This window comes from Astyanax mexicanus, chromosome 12 (assembly GCF_023375975.1).
Source record: "Astyanax mexicanus isolate ESR-SI-001 chromosome 12, AstMex3_surface, whole genome shotgun sequence".
NCBI lineage: Eukaryota > Metazoa > Chordata > Actinopteri > Characiformes > Acestrorhamphidae > Astyanax > Astyanax mexicanus.
This window is the reverse complement of record NC_064419.1, coordinates 33,651,595-33,671,618: the sequence shown is the minus strand read 5'-3', so window position 1 is coordinate 33,671,618 and position 20,024 is coordinate 33,651,595. Positions and strand designations below refer to the sequence as shown.

At 36.4% G+C, this 20,024-nt stretch overlaps 1 protein-coding gene across 1 annotated transcript; it reads left to right on the top strand.

Annotated features, from left to right (window-relative positions):
* The first annotated feature begins 1,210 nt into the window (after positions 1-1,210).
* nim1ka (NIM1 serine/threonine protein kinase a) lies at positions 1,211-18,121 on the top strand. The gene is made up of 5 exons (XM_007247162.3): positions 1,211-1,310; positions 10,940-11,446; positions 12,077-12,426; positions 13,772-14,040; positions 14,546-18,121. The coding sequence occupies exons 3-5, from the start codon at positions 12,138-12,140 to the stop codon at positions 15,299-15,301; spliced, it is 1,314 nt and encodes a 437-aa protein (XP_007247224.2). The 5' UTR covers positions 1,211-1,310; positions 10,940-11,446; positions 12,077-12,137; the 3' UTR covers positions 15,302-18,121.
* The last annotated feature ends 1,903 nt before the right edge of the window (positions 18,122-20,024 follow it).

Below are 20,024 nucleotides of genomic sequence, written 5' to 3'. Positions count from 1 at the left end.
TGTTTTCTTCTTTCTGTTTATTCTTGCACTTAACACAGATTGGGACCTATTGTCCATCAGAATAGACATTTATTAGCCAATCGAATAGCATCTTAGCCCTACACACTGCATTAGAAAAATCAAATCTGCACACTGAAGTAAAGCATGGTAGCGCCCTAGCTAAAAAGACGGTGTAAAGACGTTTTTCTCATCATGTTGTTTTTCCCCCCTTATGAATGATTTGTAAAATAAACGTAATATAAAAGATTAAAACAATAAAAAGAAACAATGTTAACCAAATGATTCCACTAGAATAAACATAAAATACACTGTATTTAAATTTTATTTAGTAATTATTTAATTCTTTATTTACTCAATTTTGTTTTATTTGAGTGCAAGGAAATATCTGGAAGCCCTGTTATCCTTGGAGGTCAGGGACTATATTTCTGTTTAGTCCGAAGTCTTATAAATATTATGAATAGTCAAAAGAGTTTATTTTGAAGGCAAAATACACAATTGGTATTAGGGACACATACAGCTCTAGAAAAAAAATAAGAGACCACCTAAAAATGACGAGTTTCTTTGATTTTACCAAATTTAAAAACCTCTGGAATATAATCAAGAGGAAGATGGATAATCACAAGCCTTCAAACCAAGCTGAACTGCTTGAATTTTTGCACCAGGATTGGCATAAAGTTATCCAAAAGCAGTGTGTAAGACTGGTGAAGGAGAAGATGCCAAGATGCATGAAAACTGTAATTAAAAACCAGGGTTATTCCACCAAATATTGATTTCTAAACTCTTAAAACTTTATAAATATCAACTTGTTTTCTTTGCATTATTTGAGGTCTGAAAGCTCTGATTTTTTTATTTCAGCCATTTCTCATTTTCTGTAAGAAAAAAAACCTGTAAATGACAATATTTTTTATTTGGATTTGGGAGAAATATTGTCCGTAGTTTATAGAATAAAACAACAATGTTTATTTTAATCAAACATACATCTATAAATAGCAAATTCAGAGAAACAGTTTTTTCCAGAACTGTATATTATATTATATTATATTATATTATATTATATTATATTATATTATATTATATCTTAAAAACGTCACGTTTTATGTCATTATTTATGCTATGCTCAGATGTCCCTCATTGGCGCAGGTTGAGCACAAGCCCCGCCTCTCTCGCGCTGCGATTGGCCGAAGCGCTGTCAGTCACGCCCCTCCCTGTTGTTTTGCTATTGGCTGTGGAGAGCGACGCGCACAGCGGCAGGAGACGCGACCAGAGCAGCGCGCGATGACTGAGGAATATCCAACGATCAGGGATATCAGGTAAGATCGAGTGATTGAGGGTTGATTTATTAACATTGAATGATGATCAGAACTGTGTGGTTGTGTGTGTTTGAGTATGTGTGTGTGTTTATAATAGGTTTTACTGACCTTCCCCATCCTTGTCTTTGATGCTTGAATACCCTTTCAGCATCTCCTCCGTGACTGACTATATATATATATATATATATATATATATATATATACTATATTGGTATAGTTTATAGAATTGTGTTGTGGAAAATAGTATTACCAAAAAATACCTGCTCTTGATCTGGGCACCAGGTTTGAGCACTCACAGGTGTTATTGTGTATTTGGTCTGAATGGTATGACCTGAGGCTCAAATTTGAGTCCTTATCCCTGAAAAAAACATCAAAACATCTCTTACAGTAAATTCAGGGAATTAATATTTACTATTATATATCAATATAATACTACAGCACTGTATGAATGTTTATAATGAAGTATACTATTTTATGTGGTACTATTAGAGCTGGGAGGTTAATCAGATTATTTGGTTAAACGAATACCTGTTTTAATGCAATCCCTCTATAGTGATTGGTGTAGCGCAGTGGATAACGCCACTACCTGCTAGTGATCTATCACATCATGTGGGAGGCTGGGGTTCAATTCCCTGTCTCGGTGACTATGCTGCACTACACCAATAAGAGTCCTTGGGCAAGACTCCTAATACTACATTGGTCCACCTTTGTAATAGGATTAACCTTGTCACTCTGGGTAAAAGGGTCAGCTAAATGTTGTAAATGTTAATGATTTTAAATATGTGATAATCGAGATTGTACATCTTTATGTGTAGAAGCTGCCAGAATGAATCTCAGTAAAAAACCTGTAAAGAAATCTATTACGTGGCAGTGATTTTTATATTTTACACTATTCCTTAGCTGAAATACAAGGTTATGTTTGCACCGTTTTTTTAAAATAAAAGTTATAAAAGCAATAGCTTGCAAATCACTGTAAATTGGGCTTTTTGTTTCTCAATTAAAAATGAACTTTTTAAGTACAAATTGTAAGAGAAGTAATTGTAATCAAGAATTTGAAAATTTTCTGATTTTTTTTTTTTTTTTTTTTTTACAATATCATCCAGCCATAATACTACTCATACTACTACTAATGTCAATAGTCCTGACTATTCATCCTAAAACAGTTAAAGCCCACCCATTCAGCCAACAGCAGTTTAGCTCCACCCATTCAAACCCTGTTTTCTGAATAAGATACAATAGCTATATGGCTGCCAATCAGAAGAGAGCGTATTTGTATATGAGATGTTAATGTAACTGTGGACATACCCGTTTCTCTTCAGTGGTCTGCCAAAGATTCATAGCTACTTTTGTTCAGGACCCTTTGATGACTTCTCCGTTTGTACTGTTAGTGCTGAGATTAAAGCTGCTTTGAAGGCCGGGGAATAAATTAGGCACGCACAAAGAAGTGGAAATAGCTTTTCATTGCGGGACCAGCACGGCTCTCCGCATTGACCCTGTTTCCTTAAGGGTCCACATCAGCGGGTGTCTTTGATAGAGTGAAGCTTTATTCACTGATCTGCTAATGTGGACACTTTCATGTCCAGCTCTGATATTATTGTGCTTCTAGCTGTGATGGACGTGAGTGGACGTGTGGATTGGTTAAGGTGATATCAGTAAAATGAAAAATATATATATATTTACTCTGTTCCCCTTTTACCTTAAATGAAGTCCATTAGCAAAGATGTGTTGGATGCTGGAGTTTTAAGACTAGTTTAGCATGTTAGGATCATGCTAACTTCAAGCCTAAAACATTTCCATCTCAGTGCATTAGTAAGATGTAAAAAACTACAACATAAAAAAAGAAAGCAAAACTGTTGAAAAAATAGACAAAATTCTATTTTCAGTGCTAACCCTACAATTCTAATAGAGATGACTGAACAACTTCACATGGTTTGAGGACAAAGAAAGATGCCTTTTTGTGTTGATTTTTTGCCGTTAGCACCATGCTAATTTGTAGGCTAATGGAAACTGCATGCAGCTGTTGTTTAATTAAAACAATTAGCTAACTAGCTAACTAGAGAAAATACTTACTGCAATCAAAATGATACGTATAATGTAATGTAAATTTTAATCTTTTTAGTATTTTCAGTAAAAAACTGCAAAATAAAAAACAAATAAAACAACCAATATAGACCAATAGACCAAATTCTTGTTTCAGTGATGACCCCACAAGTCTATTAGAGGTTACTGAACACCTTTACATTAAAACAATTAGTTAGCTAAATAGAGAAAATACTTACTGCAATCGAAATTATATATAGTGTAATGTAAATTAAATACAAACCTTTTTAGCATTTTTAGTAAAAAAAAACTGCAAAAAAACAAACAAACAAATAAAACAAAACAATAGACAAAAAATATTGTCAGTGCTAACTCCACAAGTCTATTAAAGATTACTAAACACCTTCACATGGTTTGAGGAGAGAGAAAGATGATTCATATAATTGTTTGTGATTTTTGCAGTTTGCACCATGCTAATTTGTAGGCTAATAGAAACTGCGTGCAGCTGTTGTTTAATTAAAACAATTAGCTAACTAGAGAAATACTTACTGCAATCAAAATTATATATATTGTGTAATGTTCAAATACAAACCTTTTTAGTATTTTTTAGTAAAAAACGGCAAAATACAAAAAAAGCAAAACTGTTGAAAAAGTTATTATTAATAGAGATTACTGAACACCTTCACATGGTTTGAGGAGAGAGAAAAATGATTTTAGATCCTTTTTGTGTGATTTTTGCAGTTAGCACCATGCTAAATTGTAGGCTAATAGAAATTGTGTACAGCTGTTGTTTAATTAAAACAATTAGTTAACTAGCTAACTAGAGAAAGTACTTACAATTAAATTCATATGAATAGTGTAATGTTAATTTAAATACAAACCTTTTTAATATTTTTTATATTTTCATTATTTATTTAAAGCCAGCATTAACTTGGTGATGCATCAGGAATCCTAGGTACTGTAGCTACGACACAACCGAGTTGCTGGCATTCCAGTTAGTTTTATTCAGATGAATTCATACTATTTCAAAACACGGAGTTAACTAGATATATTGGAGGTTACCACAATATAGCAAATTTAGCCTAATGTGTCTCTCAAAATATGTCCCAGGTTAGCATTGTTAGCAATACCAGTTTAAATGCATTATACAGAATTAGGCACACATTGATGTTAGTGTATTTTATTGTTGTAAATGTCCTATTTAGCTAATCTGGATTCTAAACTCGCGGTTGGTAAGGCTCTACCGACTTTCCGAGTAGTAAATCCCATTATTGGGATGTTCCAGTTTAAATTTCTTACTTTGGACTTGGAAATTCTGACATCTGAGTTCAAATGGAACACATAATTTTTGCAAAGTCATCAACATTACTACATTGTGATTTGTACTCCTTTGTTTTGGCCTTGGCAAAGGTTTATTCGATATCTTACACAATATCAGTCTCCAGTTCACATCTTCAGTTTCAGAAATGGGTATAATTTCACTCCCCCTGCCAAACTCTTGGTAATGTAGAAGAGCCATAATGAGGTCAAATAATTCAAAGATTTCAGCATTAATTCAATATAAATTCTACACTAACACTGAAAGAACAACCCAAAATAAATAATTTTCTGTTTAGTTTCACAAATTTAACCATTTAGTTTCCAGTAGATAAACATTAAAGTAGAATAAACATTCTTTTAACAGAGATGTGAAAACCACACAACCTTCCCTTAACACCTGGTGTGATGTCTGACTGTGTTTAGGTGAAGTGTCTGTTTATGTTTATGGTGAAGGTGTGGAGGAAATTTGCTGTTCACTTAACATCTAATCCTCCATCTCTCTCTCTCTCTTTCTCTCTCCCTCTGTCTCTCTCTTTTACACACACACAGCTCAATTAATCAGCCAGCTGCTGAACCGTGCAGTGTGTTGTGGAGAAAATAATCACACCCCACTTTTCACTTCATTAAACCTGTCTTCATGTCAGCGCTTCACCCTGACAGCCCTCAGCTATCACTGTCCTCCCAATCCACAATGCACTTACATTATATCACTATAAACACAACACACATACAGCTCTGGGGAAAATAAGAGACCATTTAAAATTTCTTTGATTTTTGAGTTTCTTTGATTTTACCAAATTAAAAAAACTCTGGAATAAAATCAGGAGGAAGATGAATGATCACAAGCCATCAAACCAAGCTGAACTGCTTGAATTTTTGCACCAGGAGTTATCCAAAAGCAGTGTGTAAGACTAGTGGAGGAAAACATGCCAAGATGCATAAAAACTGTGATTAACAACCAGGTTTATTACACCAAATATTAATTTCTGAACTATTAAAATGTCATTAAAATGATTGTGTTTTCTTAGCATTATTTGAGGTCTGAAAGCTCTGCATCTTTTTTGTTATTTTAGCCATTTCTCATTTTCTGCAAAAAACATTTCTCTCAAATTCCAAATTAAAATATTGTCATTTGGAGCATTTCCAAATGACAATATTTTAATTTGGAATTTGAGAGAAATGTTGTCAGTAGTTTATACAATAAAACAACAATGCTCATTTTACTCATAGCAAAATCAGAGAAACTGATTCAGAAACTGAAGTGGTCTCTTAATTTTTTTTCAGATCCTGTATACAGTTAATAAACACATTTATTAAAGTGTTGCATACAATATTGTAATATAGAATATTTTTCTTGTTTTAGATATTTCAATATAATTAAGAAAAAGTAATATTTTAAATATTGCTATATAATTGTATCTTTTTTCAAATTCTGGATGTTAATGTTCTTATAACTTCATCCTGATGCTACTATTATATTTATGTTATTAGAGCTTTATACTGCATAATAATGTTCCTATTATGTCATTAGAAATTCTTTGTATATTCACTATTTGCATTTGTGTTTTCAGGAGCTTTCCATTTACTTAAAAAAACGGGCAGATACAAACACACACTCTCAGACACACACAGGTGTTTGAAGCCTGATGCCTCTGAATATGCATGAGGTCCATCACTTTGATTTGTATGATTTTTTAATAAATGACATAAAAATATCAAAGGATTTTCAACGGAAATGAAGCTTCTGATCACCTGCTCACATTAGGCAGTCAGTCTGGCTGAAGCGCTGACACACACCTTTACCGAGCACGTCTTTCACTAAACACCAGTCTGCACCATTAATCACCAGTATCAAATTAGAGCAGATTGTAGCAGATTAGAGATTAGTTTATAGCAGTAATTCGTCTGATTTTGTTATAATTACATACAGAAAATGTGTCCCCAAACTCTTGACCTTGTGTTTGTGATGTTGAGACGTCATGGTGTCCCTGTGTGTGTTGTGTAACAGCTCTTACACTCTGATTGTTCCGTGCTTGCGACAAAGGAATTAGGCACTTGTGTTGATTAAGTGAATGAGGCCGGATTAGAGCCCCCCCCAGTTTGGCTAGCGGGACCAGTTTATTATTCATCAGCACAGGACTGGGTGGGATTATATTAAAGTATGTTCATTAAAGGAGCAGTTCAGTGATAAATCAAAGTGACATGATTGATCACTTGGCTGATTTAACCTGAGCCCAGATTAAATCAGCCAAGACTTGTTTATTATCTAATGTATATTTCTTAAGTTTTCAACAGGAAATGCTACTGTTGTTGACACTGAACAATTTACTCACCTCTGTAAACATGCGTCTAAATCATTTCTTTCTCAATTTGTCTCATCAAACCAGGTCCAGATTATAATGTGCGTGAACAGATGTGGTTTAGAACATTTTACACTTATTTTGCACTTTTCCTTGTCTGAAATACAAGAATGTTATATTTGCATATATTTGCAGTTTAATAAGAAAGCTGCTTGTAAGTTTAAATTAAATGTAAAGGAAACAATAGCTTGTGCATCACTTGAAATTGGGCTGTTTGTTTACAAATAAAAAAAGTTGTTTTGAAAAACTTAAAATCTATATCGTAATCAAGAATCGCTCGTATATTTAAAGAATATCAAGATCGAGAGTTTTTTTTTATCTAAATAGTGCACAGCCCTACTACACATTAATATTAATAAATATTAATATAAATGTTTTATATACGTTAGTTTTTCTACCTTTATAAATTATAAGAATAATCTTTTATATTTTCCACGTTACTTGTCTTATATGTGTTATATGTGTTGCTAATACTTCCAAAAAAACAATTAATTTAAATTAAATTAAAGTTATGCTATGATGTCCAGCTTTACTACATTGAAAAACCAGACAGTTCTGGGTAATAATCGTAATTATTAGAGTATACTGTTGTAGAAAAGAAATGAAAGATGGGTCCACACCCACCCCTCATCCGGGGTACAACTCCCCTACGTGTTCGTTTGATAGAGAGTCGCAGACAGGTGGAGTGAAGTTGAAAGCTAACCAAGTATTTATTACAAAGTACTGAATATTCAGGAGAACCCACACATGAAAGACCGTCTAACAGCCGTCCCAGTATAAGTTCTGACCCCCCTCTGATCTGACTCCATGTTTATACCCCAAATGACGTGAAACCTGCTGATGAGGCGTTGCTAAAATCATCTCATGTTAGCATGCATAATCTCACGTGTTAGTACTCAAGTTTCACAGGTCTGACCGGACCACTAGTGTTTAGCCTTGACTGTGTCCAGCCGGACAGTGTGGTATTGTTTCAAGAATTGACTGGGTCCAGTCAGACAGTGTGATATTGTTTCAGTAATTAGACAGTGCCGCCCTCCCTATGTGCGCGCGTCCTCCTCCCGCTTTGGTAGGTGAAGAACTTTGCACGCACAGAGAGAGAAAGGCCGCACTGTTCGTCCCGAAGTCTCCTTTGTATCAATTCAATTCGTACAGAGTGCACTAGCCGATGATTGATGGCCGTTAGTCAGAGACATGCAGTGAACGAAATGTTTCAAGCATGAGCTACGCAAGTCACACAATAGATTTCATATGTTATATGTTAATGTGTTAGTAACGCGTGGTTAGTCCGCCATATATTAGATCCTATGTGTTAGTAAACGCCTTATGTATCATGTGGGTTAATTTGTCATAATAAAGTCTGTGTTAGTCACATGCCTGATCAAACAATGTTTTACTATATATGTAAAGAATATATATTGTGATTATTGGTTAATCTTCTATATAAATGCGTGTAAAATACACTGTGAGTAATAAAAATGATCAGATACAATGTGAGTATTGGTTAATGCATATAAAATACAAGGTTTCACACAATGATTATGTAATTATAGATACTAAGTTAAGTAATCATAATTGAAAGATGTTTGTCAATACACCCAAGGTATAATAAACAGTTACTCTTCAATACTCAAATTAATTAATTATTTAACATTCTTAAAAAGTAGTAGCATTAGTAACCAGTATGATCCCCACGTTTTCCAGGCAGCATAGCTGTTGCACTTGCATTGTTGCATTGTTATTGCAATTTTTATTGTATGTCAGCTGTGTCTGAAATGCAAGAAATGCTAACTTATGCCATGCTGTCCACTGTCGCTTACTCAGAATGCACTGTAGTAAATTCATTAGTTTCTGAATTAGAATTGAAATTAGAAAAAGAAAATATACGTATTGACTCTGCCAAGTTATTAAAGACTGTAAAATGTGAGGGTTTAGCTGTTAGCTGTTAGCTATTAGCATTTTTTCGCTCACTAAAATAGAAGGATAGATTATTAAACTTCGATTTAAACACAGCCGGACATTTTCTAGACATATTTATACTCAAAAACTAGTTTGTTTTAGTTGTTTTTAATTAGTATATAAATAGAGTGACCCCCTTACTTTGGTTACTAATCAGTAACTTCTCCATAGAGCTAAATGTGGGAGTAACTGGACTACTTTCACTCCAGTTTGAAAGTGGAATAGCACTTCAAAGCAGAACATTATGATGATAACAAAGGAGATACAGTTTTATATTAACTGTATAAATAAGGTTTATTGTTAATGGTTAAATAATAATCTTAATAATGTAGATTTGTGGTATGATTTAAAGCAAATAAAGAATATTTGGATGTGTATTTACAGAGAGATAAGATTAGGAACAGTCCAAATTCAGTATTTGTTTGTTAGCTAGCAGTTTTAGCCTAGCATCTTCTGTTGTAAACCAAGGAAGCAAACATTGTAAAGCTACATGTCTTGGTTGATGAACTGCTTCTGGTGTCATGAACAGCATGTAAAAAAAAAACTAAAATGGTTCATTATGAATGTAAATATTGTTGTATTTAGAGCCTATAAAAGCTCTCGTGTGCCAGTTCTCCTCTCCCCTAAGACCCACAGACGACACCAGGCACATGTGGGACTCAGACCTCAGTCCCAGGCGTGGAATTCATGAAAAGAGAGCAAATGAACGTTTCACTCCAAATTAATGTGCTTGTGTTTAAAATGTACAGGAGTGAGTGTTAGGCCTCTGTCTGTATTTGATTAGTGTGTGATTTATCATGTGCTGAAGAGTTCTCTGGAGTCTGTTTGTTCTACTGCTGCTCCCAGGGGACACTGTCAGGAGCCCTGTACTTAAAAACACACACTAATGACCTGGCATAGGGCACACACACACACACACACACACAAAGGCAGTGATGACGGATCATTCAATTCTGTTGGTAAGCAGTTATGTTATTATTTCAGATGATATGGGATATCTCAGGTTATTGCAGTTAATTTGTTAGATAGTACTTACAGTATGCTGTTGCCGTGGTATCACAGGTGGTTGTTGTTCCTTACTGTACTATTTCTGTGATTAAAGCACTTTATATGGTGTACCAGGTGGTTGCTATGCAGTGGCTAGGCTGGTACTTTCCAGATATGCTATGGTGTACCCGCTGGTTAAGACAAGACAACCATAGCGACCATATATGTGGTAGGAGCACGATTGAAAATAGCCTCCATCGTTCACCCATCCGTGCAATGTACACACACATACACACCACTGAACACACACCCACACGCACTCAGTGAAACACAGTGAGACAGTGAGCACACATGCCCAGGGTGGTGGGCAGTAGGGGTGTGCTATTTCATATTGTACGCAATAATATTGCACATAAAACTTGACAAAATTAAAAAAAACTACATATCGTGATATTCATCAAAGCAGTCTTTTTTTTTTTACTATATTTACTTTTAAATAATTGTTTGCTGATATATGCATTCACTAAATATGCTGCACTTTTGGCAGTGGCAGATTTCTGAGGCACGGTATCAAACTCACAACCGTGTTATTGATGAACTGGTGCTGGAACCGCTGATCAACCACTTCTCCACAAATGTACACAATTGGTTGCTATGTTGATCCATGTGGTTTGTGTGGTGTCATTATTAATCAACTGACATGCTGGTCAAGGAGGTTGTTACTCCGTTAGTAGTTTTGTGCACTAATAATATTAGTGGTAATATTAATCATAAAGATAATCATCTTTTTTCTATTTATTTATTTATTTATTTAAATGTATGACCTGTCCTGCTTTACATCTTAGGAGCTCTGTTGCACTCACCTTCCAGGAAGAGTGAGATAAGCATGATGCCTTTTAATCTCTCTTTCTTTCTCCTTCTCTCTTTCTCTCTCTCCCACCCTCTCTCTCTCTCTCTCTCTTTCAGGATAAAAGTGGATCTGTTCGTGTTCAAGAGCCGAATGTGTAGAATTAAATCTCTGGCGCTAAAAAAAGTCCAGATTAAGGGTTAATCCACACACACACACACACACACACACACTGACTGAAGACAGAAGCAGTGCTAGAACAGATGGAGGAATGAGTGTGTGTGTGTACGGAGGGATAGTGAAGAAGTGTGAGCTTGAGGGCTGAGGAGGACACTGAAGGAGGAAGAGGAAGAGGAAGAGGAGGTGATGAAGAACTCAACCCTAACTAAACAGCAGATGCTCCGTCCTCATCCTTGCCGTGGCTCTGTGGGGTATTTTTATCACTGAGGTTGGAGAACAAAGAACAAATTAATTCGGGGGCTTTTAGTGCACCTGCCTGATCTGCACACACACACACATACACACACACACTGGGTTCTCCTCCTGCATGTCTGGGATGTTCCTGACCCTGTGCTGAAATGGTGGACGGACAGTGTGCTGCAGCTCATATGATGTCCAGCATGTAGGTGAGTCTAATCTACTATCTGATGTCCACTCTTTAACTTCCATTCTATGGAAGATCACAAACTCAAGCAGGGTAAACAGGGTAGTTTCTGTAGTTAAATCAGTTTGAGTAAAATGTGTTTTAGGCCACCTTCTTATTTTCTCAAACACTGTCTACCAATTCTCCCACCAATAAGATAATTATGTAGATTCCTCCCAAAATACTTTATCTTGTTTCTGTATGTCAGTCCTAGAATTCACTCGTATATTACTTGAATCTTCCACTTGGTGGTATAATAGAATACAGTATTGTGGCAGATCAACAGCTCACAGTGAGAACTAGCCAGACTAAAGTATAGCTTTTAAACATGGTGGAGGTAGTTACACGCACTATTACTGTAACTAAGAAGACTGTCACGCAAAAACCTTGTGTCTCCAAAATGTCAACTTTAAAGAAGAAGGAAAAAATTTACTTAAGTTCCAATGTATGTTATTATTGCACATTATTATGTGTACATAATACATAATCTGACAGCAAAAACATATTTGTACTTTATGTTCATAGAAATGAATTGTGGGAATTCGATTATTGCCTTCACTGTCTCAAACTTGTGGCCTTGAGTTCAACTTGATTTTTTTATTTGCTCCTCCAGGTAGCCTTCTAGTTCCCACTCTGCTGCCATGCCGTAAGCCCCCACGTGGCCGTTAGGCAGCATGACGGCCGTTTACCCAGCCAATGTGGGGGCCAGCGGGGGCCCAGGTGGCCCTCAGCGGAGCGGCCGCTGGACTCGGCAGGACAGCTCGGACATCTGCACAGACGACGAGGGTCCGCCGCCCCGCAGGCTAACACCCCTCGAGAAACTCAACCTGGACATGTGCCAAGATGACAAGGTGGTCCGGGAAATGGCGGTGGGGAGACGGATCGGATTCTACAAAATCCGTGGAGAGATCGGGTGCGGGAATTTCTCACACGTCAAACTGGGCATCCATGCTCTGACCAAAGGTACAAGAGTCAGCCACCACGAGTACATACCTGAAACTGTCCTTTCCAGACTCCACCCACAAATATCTTCTTCCAAAACTATTGCTTATTTCTACAAACTTCCAATCAACTTGAATAAGAGACTGTAGCTCCGCCTCAGTGTATATCACAATACCTTATTAATATTATTTATATTCACACACTGTAACTTTAACTCAGTGTCATTTATTCTTAGCAAATAAATTATACATTTAAAAAGTAATAACATATTAATCTAACTAGAGTGGCTTATAAAGAACCATTTTTAAAATCCAACTTCACCACTGCAGCAATGACCTGTTACCCTGAGGCCGAGACGGCTGTCTGACCTGGAAACTGATGGACCGATTAAAGGTGTCATATTTCTTTTAAGTCTGAAGAAATCGCAGCTGAGATCACCAAAGGTCACCCCCCCAAACACATGCACACACACACACACACACACTATGACACTCCCCTGGCTTTACCTCAGTGCAGGTTTACTGTGTCACTCTGTATTACATGTCAGTGCACGATCTGATACCCCGGCACTGTCCCACTCAGATATATGAGGGTACTGTGTTACTCTGACCATTGACTCCTCTATTAAAACAACTGACACTCAGACAACACCAGCTCAAACAAAGACCATCAGATACACAGAGCACACACTAATATACCTTCTGTTATTCTTAGAACATAGAGTGAATACTTTTTTTATCTTTCTTTTTACTGTATATTTCCGTATGAGCTCCACAGTGTTAATAAGAATGTAGAAACCAATACAGTATACATAATTAATTTCTTCATCCATCTCTCTTTATCCCTTACAGTTCAATACACTGCACCATTGACACATTAGTGTTGAATGTACAGTGGGTTTAATGGTATATGTAAATGACTGATCTGACTTTTGCTTCTAAATTCTAAATTCAATTCAAACAGAAACACTTCTTATAACTTATAATTTATGAGTTAAACTTCTATAAACTGAAAGAGTGCGACTAAACTGCTGTAGGCTGAACAGGTGGAGCTAAACTGCTGTAGTCTGTATGTATGAAACTAAACTGCTGTAAAGTGATTGGGTGGAGTTACAATGCTGTAGGTTGAATGGGTGGAGCTACACTGTGAATGTACAGCCTAAAAATGCTTTACACAGTTCCTTCATTTTCCTTCCAAAAACTTTTTTCATTTGATGTTTCTTCCCTCCAGTGCCGTGCACACACAGACATCAGGTGCTAAAGCACCACCAACTCTGCCCTTTATTAACCAAAGTGCCCTTTTAAAACTGAAAGTGCCCTCAACAACCCCAACCGTTAATTAATACCACATGTTGCTGATTCCACAGATAAGGTGGCCATCAAGATTCTGGACAAGACCAAGCTCGACCAGAAGACCCAAAAGCTGCTATCCCGGGAGATCTCCAGCATGGAGAAGCTGCACCATCCCAACATCATTCGGCTGTATGAGGTGGTGGAGACGCTGACTCGTCTGCATCTGGTAATGGAGTATGCAGGTGGAGGGGAGCTCTACACCAAAATCACCATGGAGGGGAAACTGTCTGACATTGACTGCAAGATAGTCTTCTCTCAGGTCCTCTCAGCCGTCAAGCACATGGTGAGTGAACGAATGTACATCCTAACAGGACTGCAATGCTGCATAATATTTTAATCTGAAGCATGATTTTCTGCATTGTTTCAAAAAAAGCAAGCAGAAAGCAGACAATGAGCAGACAAACAGAAGAGTAGACATTTCTGAGAGATGTAAAGTGTATATGCCCATTTACAGAAGGTGAAAAATCTATGGACTTTTTTTTCAAGTCCAGTGTTTGTTAGCAACATTTAGCGTAGCATTTCCTGTTGTAAACTAACAAAGCAAGCATCCGATACCAAATATATGCAATATATTGCTAGTAGACTAATTGTTGGATTTAGAGATCAATCATGATGGTTTAACTTTTTGCTGAACTCTTCCTTCATGGTCTGTCAAGTTATGTAGTTTGATACAGTCTAGATACTAAACAGTATATCAGAAGATTATTTTAAACTTTATAAACTGATGTAAAAAAGTATATTAAGTAAATTTAACCAATAGGTCTGGGTCCTCTTTCTTGTTCCTGCAGCACGACAATAACATAATCCATCGTGACCTGAAAGCAGAGAACGTCTTCTACACCTGCAGCACCTGTGTGAAGGTGGGCGACTTCGGGTTCAGCACGGTGAGCCGGCGAGATGAAACGCTAAACACATTCTGTGGTTCTCCACCGTACGCAGCGCCCGAACTGTTCAGGGACCAGCACTACACGGGTGTCCATGTGGACGTGTGGGCTCTGGGGGTCATGCTGTTCTTCATAGTGACAGGAACCATGCCATTCAGAGCTGAGACAGTGGCCAAGCTAAAGCGCTGCATCCTGGAGGGGGCGTATGTGTTGCCGACGTGGGTGCCTGAGCCGTGCCAAAAGCTGATCCGCGCCATCCTGCAAACGCAGCCATCGGAACGCTGCAGCGTGGAGCAGATGATGGCCTGCGAGTGGCTACAGCCAGTGGATTTCCCCAAAGCTGTGGAGCCATTCAAGCTGGACCCACTGTATTTAGCTGAGTCAGGGCTTGCTGAGCTGGAGGAGGATGAGATTGAGGTGAGGAACGCTTTAGAGACGCTCGGCATTACAGCGGAACACATACGCAACAACCAGGGCAAGGACTGCAGGAGCTCCATCACAGGGGTCTACCGCATCCTGCTGCACCGGGCGCACAAGCGGCGGGCCATGGAGAGCATGCCTGTGGTCACACATGTAGTGAATGGGACAGAAGTGAAAAAAGAAAGACTAAAAGCCTACAGAAGCCTCAGACACACGTCCAAACTCTGCATCATTCTGTGACTATGACCACAGGTGGAGTTTTGGGTTTTGGGAGTGAAATATGGCATGATGTAGCTTTTAATCCACAGTTTCATTTTTATTCCTTACAGTTAAACAGACTGCTTCTGTTACTGTGCCTTTAAAACTAAGCTCTGTTCTAATCAGCTGTCCTGTATTGTGCCTTGTTCAAAAAGCAGTCTAGGCTGAACACTCTCCTTATAACTTTAATATGAATGGGTGGGGCTAAACTGCTGTAGGCTGAATGGGTGGGGTTAAACTAGAGAACGTATAGAGAGGAGAGTTACCACTTTAGATTCTGTTCCAGATTTTTAAACACTAGAGGGCACGTTATGAAGCATTGGAGCAAATCAGTTTGATAATGATTGATGTTTACGCTGAAAATGTAAAACTTATTTCCTCAACACAGGACAACATGACACATTTCAGCACTAAAGACTCATTTTTAAAGTTTTTAAATCTATTTTTTTATTGTTAATTTTGGAAAAATAGAGACCATTTTAAGCCCCAATCATAGGGGACACTCTCACAGTCATTATGTAATATAATGGGGGGAAATATGATGTAAACACTCTCGCTATTAATCAAATCTGGTTAAACTCCTGCAGGCTGAATGGACATGGCTGGATTGCAGAAAATCTAATTATAGAATGTCAAGCTCTAACTGTGCTATAAATACAAGGAATTGTATTTTAGCATGTACAATTTTGGATAAAATATGTATTTTTAATCTGCAAAATTCATGGCTCTTCCCCATTTTTTATTTTCAAACTACACATTTAATTACACATTTGTAGACGGTCATTATATAATAATAATAATTATTATTATTATTATAAAATATAGCATATATTCCACTGACAATTTAACGACCATATGTTAAAATTTAATCTGTAATAAACCAAATACTTTCTTCTGTCAAATGAATTTGGAACAGCCATGAATTCTTACTGAAATTGCACATGCTACAAAATACTGCCTAGAAGGGAGTGTTAAGATATTTTAGTATTTATGTGTTAGAATGTGTTTTTTAAGTGCGCTTCTGAAAATCTTATTTCTGAAACTGAGAAACTGTGGATTAAAAGCTGAAGGGCTAGCCGTAGTAGCGCAATGAATGTTCCTTTTGAACACGCACAGACACTTCTACTGAGCCTGCTGGTGGAGTGCCATTTATTTAGCTTACGCACAGTAAGTTCCATATATTCTCTTGTTATGACTGATGTCAAAAATGAAGCTTATCACTGTAGTTTTTTTTTTTCACTTTCTGGTAAAACTGTTTGTTTTATCTTCTCAGGTGTTCACAGAGGTCAGTTCTCCAGTGGCTGAATTAAGGCTAACCTGCTAAAACTGCATGCTAGTCACTTCACAAAATCTAATCACTAAAGTTCACTTAAAACACTGCTTTTAAGGATAACTTAAACTGGGCAGTTATTTTGAACCAGTTATTCAGAAAATCTTGATAACTATGATGCCAAATAAAAACAGCTGTTTTGTCTGCTAGCTGAACAGAAACTAAATGAAATGGAGCACGCTAGAGTGTCTTAAAAGCAATAATATAACCCAACCAGCCTGCGTGTCTGAGAAAATAATCACGCTACACTTCATTTTCACACAATTACACCAGCAGAAATATAAAAAATGAGGTGTTTAGTTAGGTCTTTGCAGTCATGCTTTATCTGTTTTAGCATGTGCTACTCTGGATCTGGCCACTAGTGTGTGTAGTTCTTCCCCTCTGTCTGTAAGCTTTGCCTGTGGCTGAAACTCTAAAAAAAAACTCCACTATTTTCATATCAGGAAAGGAGCATATGTGAGATTGTGTTTTTAGGTTTGGTATACCTCTTCTGTTATTTGAGATATTCCACCAGTACAACTTCTTTTTTGTCCCACTGTGTGAACTGAATATCAGAAATAATGGTTTTCTTTTAAAACCCAGTATCTGCCCCTAAAGCTAACAGTGTTAAGATTCAGATATGACATTTTGTGTTTGTAACAATATTTGATTAGTATTATTGCTAGTAGATTTTATTTATTTTACATACTACATATCTGACTCATGTTTTGCCTAAAAGAAAATCACATTATAAACAAAAACTGGCATCATAAAGACCATTTCTAAAAGCATAAGCATGGCTATATAAATTGTAGTCAGTGCTTCTTATTAATGTTTAAAATCAGCATATTTTGCAGACAAAATCATGTTTACACCATTTAAGGTCACATACACCAATCACTCATGATAATAATATTGTGTTCCTTTGGTCATCAAAACAGCTTTGACCTGTCAGGATGACATCTGATTAGTATCTGGTCCCAAGACATTAGCTGCAAGGACTTTAATTCCTATAGGTGATATGTCCACCCCTTGACTGGTGGAAATAGTTAATCAATGTTCTGTACTTCACCTGGTTTTAATGTTATGGCTGATCTTTATTTATGGTTATGGTGGGAAATAAATGCACTGTACTGGTGGAATATTTCAGTGTGAAAGCAGCACAGAAGGCCTTCAGTAGATTGTGGATGCCTTTCTCTGCAGAATCACTGTTGTATGTTGGTTTGTATGTGTGTCGTCATGTTCAGTCCTAAAGATAGAGAAGCTGCTCAGCAGAAACACAATCATGTTAGAGATTAGCAGGGTCAGCAGAGATAAGACACATTTTAAAAAGTGCACTTTAGCAACACGACAATGACTTTCATTATTACAGTAGCATGTTGTTCAAATTATTTATTTATTTATTTGTTTATTTATTTATTTGTGAGGCTTGTTGATTTTTTAAATGTTTGATACATGAATGCAATAAATTCTCTGATTAGGATAATGTGTATGTGTGTGTGTTTATAACTACACCTAATATTATTAGAAAATTCTATTTAATTAAAAAAGTATTGTGACCAATTCACATGTAATGCTTTCTTTCACAAATACTTTGTTTGTGCTGCACAATGAAACGGGGCACCATCCTCTTGAAATCAGCCGGTTTCACTGAGGTTCTGGGAAGTGAATTGCCTTAGCATTTTTATCAAAAAGAACATTCTTGGTCTTGCAGATCTTAAATTCCTGATCTCAGCATTTTAAAAACTTTGGATCCTTCCACTTGTAGTTATTACTTAATTTTAGAGAAAATTGTTCTAATTTTCTCTATTCTATTTGATTCAGATGGTAGTTACTGATTCCATTTGGTGGTATGGTCAAGCCTGATGAAACCCTATCAAAAATTCATTTTATGAAACTATGTAATGGTATGAAAATATTTTTACTGTTTACTTTTACTTTAATAATGAGTATTTAAATACAAATAAAAAAATCAGTGTCAGATTGGCAAATAATATGGTTAATATTAGTGGTGTCAGGAGGGGGGAAAAGATAATAGTATAGTATAGTAAAGCCTTTTTTTTCTTTTTTATAATATCTCTTGGTAATTTTTATGTTTTTTTTAATTAGTGTAACAGACTGAAAAAGTATGTTTTTGGTAAGTAAGTAGACTGTTGAGAGTCTTGAATGTATTTTGTTCCCTCTGGTCTTTCCAAACTTTTAACCCTCTAAGGCATGAATTACATGTGTTGGAAGGAAAAAAATATTTTTGAGAACCTTGGGAGTCCCGGTGGATATAGCAAGCTTAAATGTATACTTTAGATTTAGAGTTTTGATAACAAGCCCATAATTTGAATCAGGTGTTTTTGAGCAAGGAAGCACCCAAATCATGCAGGCTAGGACGAGGTCTCCAGGACCAGAAATAAGAACCACTGCTTTATCATGATTATCATGATTAACCGGTCTAACTGCACAAGGCAACGAATAAAAAGACTGTACAACAAGAATGTAAGACAATAGTAAGAATATAAACAGCAAGACATACTTTTTTTTTTTTTTTTTTTTTTTTTACATATTTTTGCATATTTATTAATGAAACATGTATTTATATATGTATGGTACATAAGAAAGTAGGTAAATACATAAGTAAATAATGCATGTTAATGTTTTGATGTGTGTACTAAACAGAAATTAGGTAATAGAGGGTTAACATTAGTAATTTGAATTTGTATCATTTAAATATACATTTTGTGTTAAATGTTGTTCAAATCTGTCCATCTGTGCCCCTAATGTTTTTGTAAACAATAAGCCTCTCTGGTGAAAGTGATATAACTATATCCTCACCTCATCCATAACCATCTGGTCACAAGATCAAGCCAAACTCAAGCACATCAGGTCAGCGGAGAGTAAAACTGGTGTAAACCTGCCAACGCTTCAGGAGACATACACCAGCAGGGTGAGGAAATCAAATCACAACTGACCCTTCATATCCTGGACATCACCTCTTCCAGACTCTGGCAGAAGGTTTTAAAACCAGTACAACACGACACGCTAACAGCTTCTTTCCCAGAGCTGTAGCACTCCTTAACCACAGTGGACACCTCATAGAACTGGACTGACTGGATTTTACAATTTGCTCACTTGCACTTTGCTTAACATCATCTGCAACTTTCTATAAACATTATTTATATTTATATTTGGACACAATTATATTCATATGTGTACAGTATAGATTTTATTTATATTTTATCTCCTAACGCTCTTCAGTGCTCTTCATTCCTTTAGTACTTTTAACTATATTTTTTATTCTGTTTATTGTTTATAGTACCTTTTTTGTAGTGTAATATTTATTTGTCAATTGTCTCACCAGGCCAAATTCCTTGTATGTGTAACATTCTTGGTGAAATAAAGTAATTC

What these genes read in the sequence shown, in the direction of transcription:
- nim1ka (XM_007247162.3), top strand. Translation starts at nt 12,138, where the DNA reads ATGACGGCCGTTTACCCAGCCAATGTGGGGGCCAGCGGGGGCCCAGGT. An exon ending in CATCCATGCTCTGACCAAAG is followed by an intron (nt 12,427 to 13,771) that starts GTACAAGAGTCA and finishes CTGATTCCACAG; the next exon opens with ATAAGGTGGCCATCAAGATT. An exon ending in TCTCAGCCGTCAAGCACATG is followed by an intron (nt 14,041 to 14,545) that starts GTGAGTGAACGA and finishes TTGTTCCTGCAG; the next exon opens with CACGACAATAACATAATCCA.